General features: G+C 38.4%; 1 protein-coding gene across 12 annotated transcripts in view; it reads left to right on the forward strand.

Moving 5' to 3' along the window:
* Positions 1-16339, forward strand: part of PHTF1 (putative homeodomain transcription factor 1) — a 57636-nt gene that overhangs the window by 27295 nt on the left and 14002 nt on the right. For 10 of the 12 annotated variants that reach the window (XM_045896931.3, XM_045896932.3, XM_045896934.3 and 7 more), the window contains 12 exons: positions 1070-1204; positions 2854-3013; positions 3901-4074; positions 4179-4268; positions 5267-5488; positions 8684-8812; positions 9208-9480; positions 10236-10367; positions 11129-11215; positions 14382-14537; positions 15536-15631; positions 16071-16196. In XM_045896931.3, the coding sequence (XP_045752887.1) occupies positions 1070-1204; positions 2854-3013; positions 3901-4074; positions 4179-4268; positions 5267-5488; positions 8684-8812; positions 9208-9480; positions 10236-10367; positions 11129-11215; positions 14382-14537; positions 15536-15631; positions 16071-16196 (1780 nt within the window). Of the gene's footprint in view, positions 1-1069; positions 1205-2853; positions 3014-3900; positions 4075-4178; positions 4269-5266; positions 5489-8683; positions 8813-9207; positions 9481-10235; positions 10368-10489; positions 10622-11128; positions 11216-14381; positions 14538-15535; positions 15632-16070; positions 16197-16339 lie in introns of those variants that run through there. The other 2 variants (XM_064588617.1, XM_045896936.3) reach the window with 2 other exon arrangements.

Genomic DNA, 16339 nt, shown 5'->3' on the forward strand with positions numbered 1-16339 from the left:
TTCACTTTTCTTCCCGATGACAGGAAACATTGTCATGACCTTTTAATCCCAGCTGGGATTTTGTCATTCAGTACAGTTGTTTAAGAGGAAAAATCTGACACTATATTGTACTTTATTAAAATTTACCTTAAATAGTGATGTTGAAAACACATTCTTCAAAATATAGTCTCAATCAAAATTTGGTGAAAATTCACTGTGTAAAGAAGGATGTTAGTACATTAGGTTAGTGCTACTAAAATTTTTACCTTTTTTCAATGGTACATAATAAAGATGGATTTCCAAGTACTCTGAGCTTTTAATAGAGATGAATCTGATATTTCTACACATTGAATTCACTTCATGTTTTATTGGTTATGTGCTATGTGTGATTTTGGAACTGTTAAAGGTTTTTTTTTTTTTTTTTTTAAGGTAAATGTAGGTATATTACCTTCCAAAAGTTACATTATCATTCCTCAGAATATCTGTAGATGTTTGTTCCCCTAAACAGTTACTAAAGAAGATTTTTTTTTCATTTGGTGCGATGAACTTCAACATATTTATTCTTATTTTTTAATGTTATTTTCGAGACTTTTTTTTCAAAAAAAAGGATTTCTTGAAAATTCTGTTCAATTAATTGAATGACTTCTAAGGAAATCACATGTATCCCGTTGTGATTTATAGGATGAATCTTTTAGCTGCTTCAGGTATCAATCAAAGTGATCAGTTGCTGTTATTTTGTGTTCCCTGATAAAGTGTGTCCAATGCATAGATTTCTGCCATTCATATTTAAAGGAATTGTTCCTTCTGCTAGTGGTGTTGAGTGTTCCCGAAAAGACTCTCAGTCATACTCAGAATATCAGTTCCATTTCTTTAAATATTGAACAAAATGATAGCATAGGACTTTGGTTTGGAATCCAATTTTGCCCTTCAGTCAGAAACATTATTGCACGATTTACCCTCATTATATGAAATTCACTATACTTCATTTCACATTGTAACCCATTGGTATCATTTTCTGTAGGGATATTTAGGGCAGAAATATAAAAGTTCTTGAATAATCTGAAGTTGTTCAATTTTTTTTTTTTGGTAGAAAATTACGGAAAACTGTCAATGGCGATGGGAGCCGAGAAAATGGAAGTAACTCCTCTGATAAAGTCAGAGGAGTAGAAACTTTGGAGTCTCTTCCCCTTATTGGCAGTTTTTGGGAGACCCTCTTTGGCAACAGGTGGGAAGTCTCACACTGGAATGTTTACTTGCTTTTTTTTTTTTTTTAAGATTTTATTTATTTATTTGAGACAGAGAGAATGAGAGACAGAAGGGTCAGAGGGAGAAGCAGACTCCCTGCTGAGCAGGGAGCCCGATGCGGGACTCGATCCAGGGACTCCAGGATCATGACCTGAGCCAAAGGCAGTCGCTTAACCAACTGAGCCACCCAGGCGCCCCTGTTTACTTGCTTTTATATTCACATCAAAAATAAAGTGCTTTTGCCACTCCTTTTTTGAAGATGAAGTACATGTTTCCCCCACTTTCCAAAAGTCGAGTGTTCCTATGAAACCTTTCGTAGGCTGAAATGGAATAAAGTGAAGAAGCAATTACCATGAATTTACATGGAAACATTTTTGAGCCTTCTCAGATCCAAAAAATAGCCTCGCTTAGGCTTTTCTGATACCTTAGGATGCATCTTGCTAACGGATGCACAAAAGAAATTGAGACACAGCACAGATGCTCACAGCTGCAGTTGAACGCTCTGGGGGCGTGGCTTGATGCCGAGATGCTGAGTGTAGCTCCCGGCCCGAAGGAAGTCCAGGAGGCCGCCCTGGCTGCTGGCGGGCGCCCTGCTTCTGTCACCACTTGCTGCAAAACAAATGCCGATTGCTAGTTTACTCTCCAGCTTTTCTCGTGAAAGCAGAAATCCTCTGCAGAGTTCTTCCGGTTAACAAACACCGGTCCTAATGTAGGTCTTTCATAAAAGCAAACTTTTATTTTGCTTTTGCAAACTTTTGACAAGTGGGGGATGCCTGCATATTCACATGCTGTTCTAAAGCCAGGTTACACTCTTTAGTTTGGGTCCTTTGTGTTGAACGTTGTGCTGCATACCAGGCAGCCCTGTTCTCAGTGATTTTACTGTCTAATCAGATGCAATGCCAGCAATGGAAAAATATCGTAAGTGGTTACCTGCTGACTAAAGGCCATGCAGTTCAGCAGATGGAGTGATTATTCAGGAGGGAAGTAGTCAGCAGGAGTCATGAAGGAGGCAAGAATTGCTGGTCTTTGAAGGACAGAAGAGGGAAGACGTTTCTGTGAGTGGCATAAACAGGGGATGTGAGGTAGGCATTGGTACCATGTTTGAGAGGGAGAGTGAAGACTAAAGCACTTCCTTGCAAAACTGAAAAGAAGAGGCTTGCTCTCAATATTAATTGGAGACTAGAGATACCTGTATTCTGGCTTCCTATACCCTCAGGCAAGCTAGAAGCCTGAAAAATGTGGCTTCTGAATTTTCTTGATTTCCAGAATAACATACAGTTGACCCTTGAGCACAGGGGCTAGGGGTGCCTGTTGACTGGAAGCCTTACTAGTAACGTGAATAGTTGATAAACACATATTTTGTATGTTATATGTATTATGTACTGTATTCTTACAATAAAGTGAGCTAGAGGAAAAGGAATGTGATTGAGAAAATCATCGGGAAGAGGAAATACATTTATAATGCTGTACTATATTTTTTGAAAAGATCCACGAATAAGTGGAACCTGCAGTTCAAACCCGTGTTGTTCAAGGATCAACTTGAATTCTTCAAAAGCAAATGATTTCATGAAAGATAGTACTTTCAGAAAACAAGCTAGTAATCTTTATTTTTTTCTTTTTTAAAATTAGGATTAAAAGAGTAAAATTGATATGTAACAAAGGGACTGAAACTGACAATGACTCAAGCTGTCTGCATCCTATCATTAAGAAGAAACAGTGTCGACCAGAGATTAGAATGTGGCAAACAAGAGAGAAAGCAAAATTTTCAGATGGAGATAAGTGCCACAGGGTAAGATTTAGATGATTATATATATACATATATTTATATATAACAAAATCTTTACTTTCCTGTGTAAAATTTTGCTATTCTTAGACTCTGCTAGAGATATCAAATAGATACTAATAGGTTTGTGTAATTTGTCTTGTTAACAAATAATTGAAATGTAAAACCACAGGACACCAAAAGGAGAAGAGCACATGAAGGGTATAGTTCAGTCTTTTCATTTCTAGGACTAGAGCTTGTTATTTCATCAGCTAGTGATCCAGCCTTTAGCAGTAGGCTGGTAGGTTTCATCAACAGATCAGTGTTGAGGCCGCTGTGTCGTATTCCAGAGATGCAGTTGAGAATATATATGATAGAGGTTTGGGAAACTATTTTCTAGGTGTCGCAGAGATGTTCTGTTTCTAAAACTACACTTCCATTGTATAGTCTTGAAATATTTTCTCATTTGTTAGGCTGTGGTGTTGAGTCGTTACAAAACTAGCTAATATTCTTGCGCCATAACTGCAACCGGGCACTGTTTACACGTAGTAAGTCGTCTAATTGTCCCCACAGCTCTGTGAGAGAGGTGCTTTTATTACCATCACTGTTCAGATGAGGAAATGGAGCCTCAGGCTAGTTACTTGCCTCCGCTTACATCGTTAGTAAGTGGAAGGACTGGGACCCAGATGCAGGCCTGTGCTTCTAACCGCTTCGTAATACGTCCGGGAGCCTGTTAAGTTCCAAGAGAGTTCACTCTTTTTCTTCATTGAGACCCAAGTAATATATAGGCTTGTTCGGTTTTGGTTTCCTTTCATCATTTCTTCGTTTTTACATGCTTTTTTTGTTTTCACATGTGCAGCTTACTAGAGTATTTTGGGCTGTCCCCTATGAAGAAATTGCTGTTCTCTTTGTAGGAGGCTTTCAGGCATCTGGGTAATGGGATTTCAGATGATCTGTCTAGTGAGGAGGACGGTGAAGCCCGGACGCAGATGATGATGTTGCGCAGGAGTGTGGAAGGGGCCTCAAGTGACAACGGCTGTGAAGTTAAGAATAGAAAATCAATACTTACCAGGCACCTAAACACTCAGGTAATTTTTCGTTTGTGAAAGTATCAGCATTAACTCCTAAATCATTGAAAAGTAATGAGATATTGGACATGTTTTCCCTCTGTTTGTTGGCTTCATTTTGGCAGGTAAAGAAGACCACTCCCAAGTGGTGTCACATTACGCGGGATTCGGATAGTCTGGTCGAATCGGAATTTGAATCAGCGGCCTTCAGTCAGGTAATGTATCCTTTCGACAGGTCCCTGTTCAAGGCCTAGTCCCGAGTGTCATCCATGCCTTTTTTAATTGGTTGTCCTAAAGTAGTGCTTATATTTGCCTGGCCTCCCCTGCCACCAAATGTCTGTCTACCTATCTGGAAGCTTTCATGTGGCTACTCACCCCCAGAAAGCGAAGGAGCTCTGTTTCATTTTGACTCTAATCTTAAAAGCATCCTGGATGAGATGATGCTCAGCAAGAGCTTCCTCAGTCCCCAGAGGATCAAAAGGCTCCCTAACATTTACTTGGAGTATGGAGCTCATTCTTAAGCATCATTCCTTTGTAAGTGGCACTAATGCTGATGAAGACAGATTTTTGAGAAAGGACCCCTGAGAGGTGGGAGCCGCAAATATCGTGATGCAGCTCATGGGCATATTGTCCATTTGGAAGGTTATCATTCAGAGGTGAGTGGGGTAGATGGTGGTAGTGTGGTTTTTTTTGTTTCAATTGACAAGGCCATCAGGGTTGTGGAAAGACTTGCATATTTATGTTTGTACTGCAGGAGAGCTGCATCGTACATCCTTTTCTTAGCCTGACTATCCTTTCCATGTTTGGCCAGGTCCCTGGGATGTGACTAGATCTGCAGTCATGCTCACGGTATTTAGAGTAGGGGACACTTTGGGTATGTCAGAAGGCTCGGCCACACCTATATCCAGGGTAGATCCTTGGGATATGCTTGCAAAGGTCACTGTCATCCCAGGGAACTTGAGTGGAGCCGTCTCATGATTTGGCAAAAACTTCTTGGAGTCCTTTTAGAGTCCTGCTTGTTAGAGAATCATCAGAATTCAACACTGACATGTTAAAATGTATTATTGTTACATGAAGCCTTGTGGGGGTCCACTTAAAAAAGCTTGCCAGCCATCACCACAGATAACTTGTTTTACTTTTATTTCAGATATATGATTGCTTTTAAAAATGAATGAAAAAAAATATAGTTTTGGTGTTCTGTTTTCCTTGAAAGGGCTCTAGGTCGGGCATGAGTGGTGGCTCTCGAAGCCTCAACATGTTGAGAAGAGACTCAGAAAGCACCCGCCATGACTCGGAGACTGAGGATATGCTATGGGACGACCTGCTGCATGGCCCAGAGTGCCGGTCGTCTGTCACCAGTGACAGTGAGGGGGCCCATGTGAATACCCTTCACTCAGGGACCAAACGTGACCCCAAAGAAGATGTTTTTCAGCAGGTCTGTAAAGGTGACGGTAATAATAGCCAATACTCATTGTATTTACAAGCCAGGTACCGTATTATCTCATTTGACCTTACCATAATCGTATATGGTAGATACTATTATTATTATCTCTAATTTAGAGATGAGGAAATTGAACATAATCTGTAAGTGAAAATGTTGAGATTAGAACTCAGGGGGGAGTACTCTGGAGTTGCCCTAACCTAAATTTTTATTCATAATACTTTTTCTCATTATTTTCCTTAGAATGATCCTTAATGTTCATTTTATGTGAGCAGGGTTGTTTGGTCCATCAACCTCATATTTTCTTAGACATCATGGTGTTATATATGAATTACTAAGAAATGGCATTGCTTGGTTCTCTAATAATGTATAAACCAAGTGATGCTTTTAATTTTAGGATTTATATTAACATCACAAAATCAGATAGTCTGGAATTAGAGATTCCTTAGAAGGTATTTGAACCTTCCAACTGATGTAGGAATTCTTACGTGGTAATAAGAGTTACTACTTCCTGGGACTATTGTGATAGATCTAATGAGGTAATATAAATTGCTTAGCACAATGTCTGACAAAGAGTGAGCACCTAATAAGTGTTAGCATTATTATTTGTACCCGATCAGATGATCAGTGGCCTCTGCTTAAATACTTCTAGAGCTGCTGGAGTGATTGTTACTTCATGAGAGAGCTTTTTCCACTGCTGGATAGATTGAATGGTTAGAAGTGGTCTCAAATCAACATTTCAGATGTTTGGTGGCAGTGATCATGATTTCTTCTGTTTTGGTGGTTGTTCTTTAGGCTAAATATTTCCACAGTGATTTATAAGTACTGGGTGGTGGATATTCATTTGTTGAATTAGTGAATTTTCTTGACTCTAGGGTACCATTGATTTAGGTTACACATTTTCATGAAAAAAAACTTGCTTTAGGGCGCGCCTGGGTGGCTCAGTCGTTAAGCCTCTGCCTTCGGCTCAGGTCATGGTCCCAGGGTCCTGGGATCAAGCCCCGCATCGGGCTCCCTGCTCGGCGGGAAGCCTGCTTCTCCCTCTCCTCCTCTCCCACTCCCCCTGCTTGTGTTCCCTCTCTCACTGTGTCTCTCTCTGTCAAATAAATAAATAAAATCCTTAAAAAAAAAAAACAAAACTTGCTTCGTTAGATGTATACAATTCTTTTTTTTTTTTTTTAAGATTTTATTTATTTATTTGACAGAGACAGACAGCTAGAGAGGGAACACAAGCAGGGGGAGTGCGAGAGGGGGAAGCAGACCTCCCGCCGAGCAGGGATCCCGATGTGGGGCTCGATCCCAGGACCCCGGGATCATGACCTGAGCTGAAGGCAGACGCTCAACGACTGAGCCACCCAGGCACCCGAGATGTATACAATTCTTAAAGACTAACCAGAAACAACATACACTTTTCTCATTAAAGCTTTAAGCCTTTTTTCTTTCAATTTTGCTATCAGAGCTTGAATCTAAATATTCTTTACATTCAGTCTGAGAATTCATCTAAATTACATTAGCCCTCAGTAGTTATGCATAGCATCCTGATGATCTTGACCTTCTTTGCACTTTTGGGATTTTCAGTATAATTTTAAGGCCTATATAAGGTAGTATGAAACTCACCATATCAAAAGGAATTCATTTCCCAATTCCCCTACCTACCCTGTGTTTCTTTTATTCCCCGTATTTTTGAATGCCATCACTGGCCATCTGAGGCAGAAACCTTGGAGACCCCACCCTCCCCAGCATGTTTCTAATCGGTCCTCACATCCTCTTGACTTCACTGAATAATATCTGTCTGTCTACTTGTGTCTTCCCTCCTTGGGGCTATCTGGATCATTAACAGCTTCTGTGGGCTTGCTCCCTTCATCTGCTCTTCCATACTGCAGCCACGATGATGTCATTCCCCTTAAAATCCTTTAACTGCGATTTCCCCCCATTGGGATTATTTGCTTCTGTTTATTTGCTCCGATACAGTCTCATCTCTGATCATTCCTCCCCCTGCTCTCACATGCTCTACTTTACCGCAATTGAACTTCTTTCAGAGCTGTACCGTTCCCCATGTGCCTCTGGCTTATTTGCCTGGAACACACTTTTCTCTGATACTCGTTCCTTCGGCTCACTCCTTTTTCTTTTTCAGATCTTGGCTTGAATGATACTTCCTTAGGAAGCCTTTCTCATTTGCTCCTGAAGCCCTCTTTCCTTCCCTTATCATGCCATGTAGTAACTTTATTTAATCATGTTTCCATCAGTCTGTAAGCTCCTTGATGTCAAGGATAGCGTCTGTCTTGTTCTCCATTGTATCTGTGGCACATGTTACATAGTCAGCACTTCATACATTTTTTTGGCATCATCAGTGAATAAATCAATAAATGATCATCAGCATTATGCTAAGCATTGTAGTAGAAAGAGAAGAAATACACCATGTGATCCTTTTTTTTAGAAATTTATATTTTAGTTTGAGGACAAGATGATTATAGGGGAAGTAAGTAGAGGACATTAGAAAAGTAGCATATAATTACATGCTAATTTGTCTGGGATAGACTCTAAGGGTCTTTAATTTCAGAGGAAGGCAGAGTAGTGAGGCTTGTGGCGATGAGCTGACTATATTGGTGAAATGGGACTTGAGTTGGTACTTGAAGAATAAGAATTTATATGGCAGAAGGAAATGGCACTTTTTTTTTTTTTTAAATCTTGAGCTTTCTAAAGCCTCTGAGTTTTCTATGCTTTTCTGTGTCCTGATGAGGCCAGAGACAGGCTTAACTCCTCAGTCATTCATGTAACATGTAAGGCCTATTAGCAGCTCTCCTACCTAACTTCCTGCCACCTCCGCTATGGTCACATTGCTCTAGAAATACTTTTCTCCTTAACATGCCGCAAGTACACCAAGCTTAGCCTCACTTCCAGACCTTTAGACAGGGAAGCCACCTTGAAGATCCCGGAGTCCCGCTTCCCGTCATCACAGAAGACATTGAGCCTCTCTCCAGGTAAGAAATTGGCTTATTGAAGAAGAAGGGACCAGAGATGAGCATCATGGAGGCAGCCATCGGCACGATGAGCTCTGGGAAGGAGAGAGTAGAATGATGAGGGGCCAGCACTGGTGTATGTGGCCTGAGAACTGAACAACGGGGGGAAAATCCAACGGAGGAAAGAAAGAAGGGTGGATGGAAATAGTTTTATGTTTTTCTTTTTTAGAACCACTTATTCTGGCTTCAGAACTCAAGTCCTGCCTCTGATCGAGTTAGTGCAATCATCTGGGAAGGGAATGAGTGCAAAAAGATGGATATGTCTGTGTTGGAAATAAGTGGCATCATCATGAGCAGGGTAAGATTTCATGAGTTTTCAAACTTTTCAGAAAAGCTGTTTTAATGATCAGCTATTTCACGGGATCTATTCAGTGATCAGAACACTGACTCTGCTTTTGAAACACAAATACATATTTTCTTGGTTTTGTAGTTAGAATATTTACTTGGTAGTATATTTTTGTTATCTGTTACAAAGTTCTCTGTGAACATGATCAATTATTCAGGTACACTCTGCAAATATTCCTTATCTCAGTCAAGCCTAATTTTTAATGAAATCAAAGAGTCATAAATCTGTACTTCTTTTAGCTATAAAACAGATTTAGTTTTTAATAATCTAAGTAGTACTTGGTAAACACTGCTTCGTAACTCCGTTTAACTGTGTAATAGTGATGGGCATTTTAAATTAATTCCCAGGTTAATGCATATCAGCAAGGAGTAGGTTATCAGATGCTGGGAAATGTCGTCACCATTGGATTAGCATTTTTTCCTTTTTTACATCGACTTTTCCGTGAGAAGAGCCTTGACCAGCTAAAGTCCATTTCAGCTGAGGAGATCATGACTCTCTTTTGTGGGGCACCACCTGTTACACCTATTATTATTTTGTCTATGATTAATTTTTTTGAACGATTGTGTCTTACTTGGATTTTTTTTTTCATGATGTGTGTGGCAGAGAGAACATATAAACAGGTCAGTATAGCATTGAGTAAAATTTCTTGCCTCTCCTTTCGCGTATGATATTCCATTGAATTGACTTTGTTCTCTTGATTTGTTCTCTCTCCAAAAGTTAATGTGAGCAATGAAGGATTGATGAGTGGGCTTTTGGTATTTGTGGGTTAAACACTCATGATATTGATTATTCACAAATGACATGTGGTAATCTGGCATTTTGCCGAGCGCATGTGTAGGAGTCCATGGCTTGGGCAGGGACTGAGCCTGGCGGACTGCATACATAGCTCCTGTGCCCCAGTGTGCCTTTGTGCTTGCTCATTCGTAACGTATGTAGTTATTCCCAATGCCAGAATGTTTCTGTGGGAAATGGTCAAGTGAGAAATAGGGTTATTGGATTTTGATTAGAATTAGGATTTGAGGACTTGATATCTTGGTGATATGTGCGAAAAACGTGATTGTGAATGGAAAGTCTAGACCAGAATGCTGTATAAACATTTGTGTTTGTGAAGTTGGGGATTCACAAAGGTCTCCCAAGAATATTCCTTGAAAATGTCAGGAGTGTACCATATTATGAAGACATAGATTACAGTGGGATGTGCTTTGGAAGCAATAGGGTCATGAGCTATTGACTTGATCTAAGTGATCCCTGATTAGAATTTCATCCTTTTATTATTGCGTATATACTGGGAATATTGTTTACAATTATATAAATATATACACAGAGACACACATGTACCTTTTACTTTGTGATTTTTTTTTTAAACCTCCTCTAGAGATTTTTATTTGCAAAACTCTTCAGCCATATTACCTCTGCCAGGAAAGCTAGGAAATATGAAATACCTCATTTCAGACTTAAAAAAGTGGAGAACATTAAGATATGGTTATCACTGCGTTCCTTTCTAAAGGTGAGTTTCATCCGACTAACCGTAGAGAGTGTGTGCGAGAATATGCAGGAAACCTGCTCACTGAAATTTGCTGGCAGCAGATACTGAGTGGGCACTGTAGTTAAGTTCTGTGCACTGGACAGATCGTATCAGTGGCCGGCAGACGTACTGGACTCCAAGTTGGAAGTGATCTATCTGCTGAGCTGGTAGAGGTCAGTAAAAAAGAGCTTAGAAAGGGAAAAGACAATTTAAATTCCTAGGGCAGAATCATAAATTGAAAGTTGCATCTTTCTCTGACATTTTGGAAAATATTCCAGCTGAAAATACATCAGTGAATCACTCACACCCTTAATTTGGAACAGCATGAATTTCAGTACTTAAAGTTAAACATGTCCAAAATGTGTTAAAATCCTATGCCAGAAACAACTTTTTTTTTAATTAATTAATTTTTTATTATGTTAATCACCATACATTACATCATTAGTTTTTGATGTAGTGATCCATGATCCATTGTTTTCGTATAATACCCAGTGCTCCATGCAGTACGTGCCCTCCTTAATACCCATCACCGGGTTAACCCCTCCCCCCACCCCCCCATCCTTCTAGAGCCCTCAGTTTGTTTCTCAGAGTCCGTAGTCTCTCATGGTTCGTCTCCATCAGAAACTTCTTATAAACATTTATTTTCACATTAATGTAGTTAGATTCAGAATGTGAATGATGTGAGGGCCATTGCTGTCTCCAACTGTAATCTTAAACATTAACTTCTGTGTCTCACTCCACAGAGACGGGGTCCACAGCGTTCAGTTGATGTGGTTGTATCTTCAGTCTTCTTGCTGACACTTTCAATTGCTTTCATTTGCTGTGCCCAGGTAAGAGTTTCATATTTGTTTTAATGAAAAATGGAAATTCTAATATGGTTCACTATCTATTTTAGACATGTGTGTGTGTGTGACAAAAATTTATTTCTCAAGAGCAAGGCACCAGCATGGTTGTGTTGAAATATCTATTTTTTTTAAATGTATCTAAATTTCTTTTGCTATTTTGAATACTTGTTAATTTTCCTTACTTTTGAAATGAGAATAAAGTAATTCTCATTACTCTACGATCACTCTAATTTTAGTTGGCAATTTTTGATTGATAATAAGGCTGTCATGCCACGAGGGTTACAAAATAGTGATTTTTCTAATTCCATCTTTCCTTCCACACATCTGTTAGCTGTCACTCTCTGGTTGACCTTTCCTTTGTTTCTTCTTCCTTTCTTCCCGTCTTCCTTCTTTTCTTCCTTTCTTTCTCCCTCCCTCCTTTCCTTTTCCTTTTCCTTTTCCTTTCTTTTCTTCCTTCCTTCCTTCCATTATGGACTCATATATTCTGATTTTTATCCAATAGATTGTAATCGATTACTCTATTTCTTTTAATGCCTATATTGTCTCAGATTTGGCCAGTGGGAGACCCTTGAGGCTCCCTCCTGTATACTTTCAGTAGGTCCCTGTACCTTTTTTTACCAGGTGGACCTTTGTGCTTTCTTCACTATAAGAAGTTACAGGCTTATTCTTGTATTTTTCCATTTATTGAGTTTTAACTTAATTCTACTGTGGTTAGAGAATATATTCTGAATGTTTTCACTCCTTTGAAATTTGTAGAGGCTTGCTTTATTATCTGGCATATGGTCCGTTTCATTAAATCCCCATCAGTGCTTTAAACGAACTTGTATTCTGTTGTTTGGGTGAGCAACATTCTCTCTACGTAAATTAGTTCAAGTTTATTTGTTACGTTGCCTGCATCTCCTACATCCTCACTTGTGTTTTTGGTCTGCTTATTCTCAGCTATTGGCAGAGGTGTGTTCAATTCCACTATGATGGTGAATTTCTCTTTTTTTCCCTTTATTTCTGTCAATTTTCACTTCATATATCTTGAAGCTGACTTTTATGACCTTCATAGTTATTCTTTTTCTCAACCCAGGACCACATGGTGCATTTAATTATCCTGTCTCTTTAGTCTTCTTTAACCTAGAAAAGTGTCAGGCTCTTTATCTTTCATGATCTTATGAAATGTCTCTGAATCTAATGTTTCTTAACTTAAAGTCTACTCTATTTGATATTAACCACACTAGCTGTCTTTTGATTAGTTTTTGCATGTTACCTTTGTCCACCCTTTCATTTATTTTGTCTTCATATTTGAGTCATGTTTCTTGTAATCAACATATCCTTTTTTTTTTTTTTTTTTGGTTGCTTTTTCCTTAATCTAGCTTCACAGTCTTAGTGTTTTGGATTGTCTGGCTCATTTACATTTAATGTAATTACCATAAATACAAATACTATTTAGTTCTTATTTGGTCTACCTGTTAATTTTCCTTCTTCTCTCCTTTCTTGACATCTTTTATTAATCTAATATTTTATAGTATTCCATTTAATCCTCTCTGTTAACTTGTTATATGTTCTTTTACTACTACTGATCTCAGAGATTACAACATACATCCTTAGCTTATTATAGTCCAATAAATTATTAATTTCTGCTCCCTTGGTAATGCTAGAACCTTAGAACACTTTATCTCATTTACCCTTTCACCCATTATTAGTGTCTTTCACTTAAATTTTACATATATTTTAAACCCATAAGATTATTATTTTTTGTAGTCATTCATTTATATTTACCTACGTATTTACCCTTTTCATTAGTTTTTGCATTTCTGTTTTTCTCTGGGATTATTTTCCTCCTGTTAGAATAATCTGCTTGGTGTTGAATTCTGTTTTTGTTTGTTTGAAAATGTCTTTTATCACTTTCATGTTTAAAGGATGCTTTTGCTGAATATACATTTCTAGGTTGCCAGTTACTTTCAGTACTGTTAGGATTCTGTTTTCTTCTGATTTCCATGTTTTATCTTGAGAAGTCAGCTGTTTGTCTTATTGCTGCTCTTTTAAAATGTCCTTTTGTCCTTTTAAATGTCCTTTAAAATGTCCTAATGTCCTTTTTCTCTGGCTGGTTTTAAGAGTTTTTCTTTGTGTTTGGTTTTATAGCCATTTGGCTGTGGTTTGTGTGTTATCTATTGCTACACAACAAACCACCCTGCCGAAGAGGTGGACCTAGGTTGCAACTAGCTGCTACTTTCATCCCCCAGTTATAACTGATTGGCAGGGGTGAACACTTGACCCAGGCTAAGCTAAATGTATCCCTCTTTTGGGACTTAGAACTGAAAAGCTGAGATAACAGTGGTGGACTTTGGAGAAGAAAGGTCTGGGGATCAGTGGGGCTAGTAGGGTGCTATGATAAACCAAAGCTGGAGAAAGTCAAAGTTGGGGGAGCAGTAACCAAGGATCTTGGAAGGCAACAGAATTAGCTAAGAGGAGCGGTGATGAGAGCCCAAATGGCCCTCGAGGAAGAGAGATGGAGAAGGGAGCTGCTCTGGGACTTACTGGTTTTCCGAAGGCCAGCATTTGGTTTCAGTTAGGGTTCTCTGTATACTTTTTCAGTCAGTTCCATTTTACCTTGGGCTTTACTTGAGTAAATTTTGAAAAAACCAAAGACTTTTACCAGAAAACTTGACACATAATAGGCATTTGATAACTGGTAACTGCTGCTGCTGTTATTTGTTGTTGTTACTACTCCTCAAATGGAGTAAAGAGCCCGATCCTCAGGATTTTCTAGTCATACCAGCAGGATGGGCCACATGTTTTAGGAAGCTCTACTAGTCATATAAATGCAAACTTAATACTTTAAAAAATGGTCACCACATAATCATGAGTAGGCACACTAGTGGTTAAAAGGCTGGAAATGTCTTTGTCTTATTTTACTTGTTGTACGTTTTCCTTCTTTGTTACTTCCAGACTTTTGCTGTCTTTCATGCAAAGGGAAAAACCAGAGAACTTAAAGAAATAGTGATTAGTTAAATAGAGAATGCTTTATATGAGTACTAAAACTCTCCTGCTTTGAGTATAAAATATTGGTAACTTATAAATCTTTTTAAATTGCTAGAGTAAAGGAGTAACTAGAGATTTTGAGACAAATGAAAAACTTAACTTTTTTTGGTCCTTTGTATAGGTTCTCCAAGGGCATAAAACTTTCCTGAATGATGCTTATAATTGGGAATTTTTGATCTGGGAAACAGCTTTACTACTTTTCTTACTGCGTCTGGCTTCACTGGGGTCTGAAACCAATAAGAAATACAGCAATGTTTCAATATTACTTACTGAGCAGGTATTGATTGGTCCTTGTCAGTTTGGTTCTGTGGTTAGAGATGGCATAATAAGATCTGTGCAGAAGATTCAGGGTTGAGTCTAGGTTTAGCACTTTCTAGCTGTATGAACTTACAAGTCACTCTGCTCCAATATATGCTACTGTATAAGTGTTTCCTCTTTTTAACATGAGGGTAATAATCTTCCCCACCTGGTCCCAGGATTGTAAGAATTAAGATCTTATGGACTGGAAGTATTTTGTATATTATAAAGGTATCTTTATTGGTGGTAATGGAGCATGTCTTTAATCTCATATTTCACATCAAGTATTAGATCTTTATAGTACTTGTCATTTAAGCATGTTTAATAAGCTTCTTGCATTTCTTCTATATCAGCCATAGAATACATTCAGTGTTTGGAAAATGCTTGCTCTTTAGTATGTGACTGGATTTTAAGACTGGGAAAGGTTTCTTATAAACAGAGAGTAGTATAAAGGGGTTTTGTTTGTTTTTGATTTCATGTTTATCCATAAGTTGTAAATAAAAACATTTTGGTATCATTAGATTTTCTTTTTTTACCTTAGAATTATAGTGGAGAATATTTCCTAGCAGAGAAAAAATAAGGAAATATAGCAAGTGAAAATCAGCAGCTATCTTCTTACATCCCATTAGTGTTTCCGAGGATGTTAGATTATGTGGGGGACACCAAAAGGAGTAAGACAGAGCTTTTGAACTGAAGGGATGCACATGTTAATTGTTAAAATTAGTATTACACTTTCATTGTTTTGATATTTAAATTACTTTTTTTTTTTTCTTAAATCCACTAAGTGGCTTTTCTTTGCCAGATGTGACTGAGTGGGCTGGGGGGTAGGGTATGTGACATATGTGTTCCGTAGAAATAACTGCAGGAATTTCAAAATTTATTTTATTTGAAAATATTACTCTTGAATCTGCCAGACTTTATGCAGTATGTACCTATCTTTTTCTGGACATTTACCTAAATCTCTCCTTTTCCCCTTAGATTAATTTATATCTTAAGATGGAGAAAAAGCCGAATAAGAAAGAACAGCTTACTCTAGTAAATAATGTATTAAAGCTGTCCACCAAGTTATTGAAAGTAAGTAACACCCTGTGATACACTTTTACTAGCACTTAAATCAATGCTTTACTTATTGGAGGAGACCCTAGCAGCAGATAGATGCCGGGCTGTGTACATTAAAAATGCCAACTTGATAGTTTGGGGTTAATGACTATATAGAAAAAAATTTCTCATCTCGTTACCCAGGTTCTGGTTATTGCTGACGTCTGTCACATTTTTCAAATTAAGATTTTTTAAAAATCACAAATAACATACCGCGCAAACCCACCTTTAAACACTTAGCTAGTGGAAAAGTAGATGAGAGTCCATTACAGGTTTTTAGAAAGCAGCTATTGAACATGAAGGAAAGATGGCCTGACGCAGTCATCCTCACCCAAGGCCTAAAAAACAGCCCAGAAATCACTGGGGGCCATCGAGAGGTCATGGATCTCATCTCTGTTCTTTCCTGCTTTTGTAGGAGCTGGACACACCATTTAGACTCTATGGACTGACAATGAATCCCTTAATCTACAATATCACACGAGTCGTTATCCTTTCTGCTGTCTCAGGTGTTATAAGTGATCTTCTAGGATTTAATATAAGAGTAAGTGGGACGAGTACTCTGTAGCATCTGCCTTAGTCTTAAAAATTACCAAATATTAGAATCCTTGCTCTTCACCCTGTGTGTGTGTGTGTGTGTGTGAGAGAGAGAGAGAGAGAGAGAGATATTGGGAGACTGGAGAGTGG

This window comes from Mirounga angustirostris, unplaced genomic scaffold, assembly GCF_029215605.1.
Source record: "Mirounga angustirostris isolate CCGP_5_RB_7025 unplaced genomic scaffold, mMirAng1.0.hap1 SCAF_4, whole genome shotgun sequence".
Taxonomy (NCBI): domain Eukaryota; kingdom Metazoa; phylum Chordata; class Mammalia; order Carnivora; family Phocidae; genus Mirounga; species Mirounga angustirostris.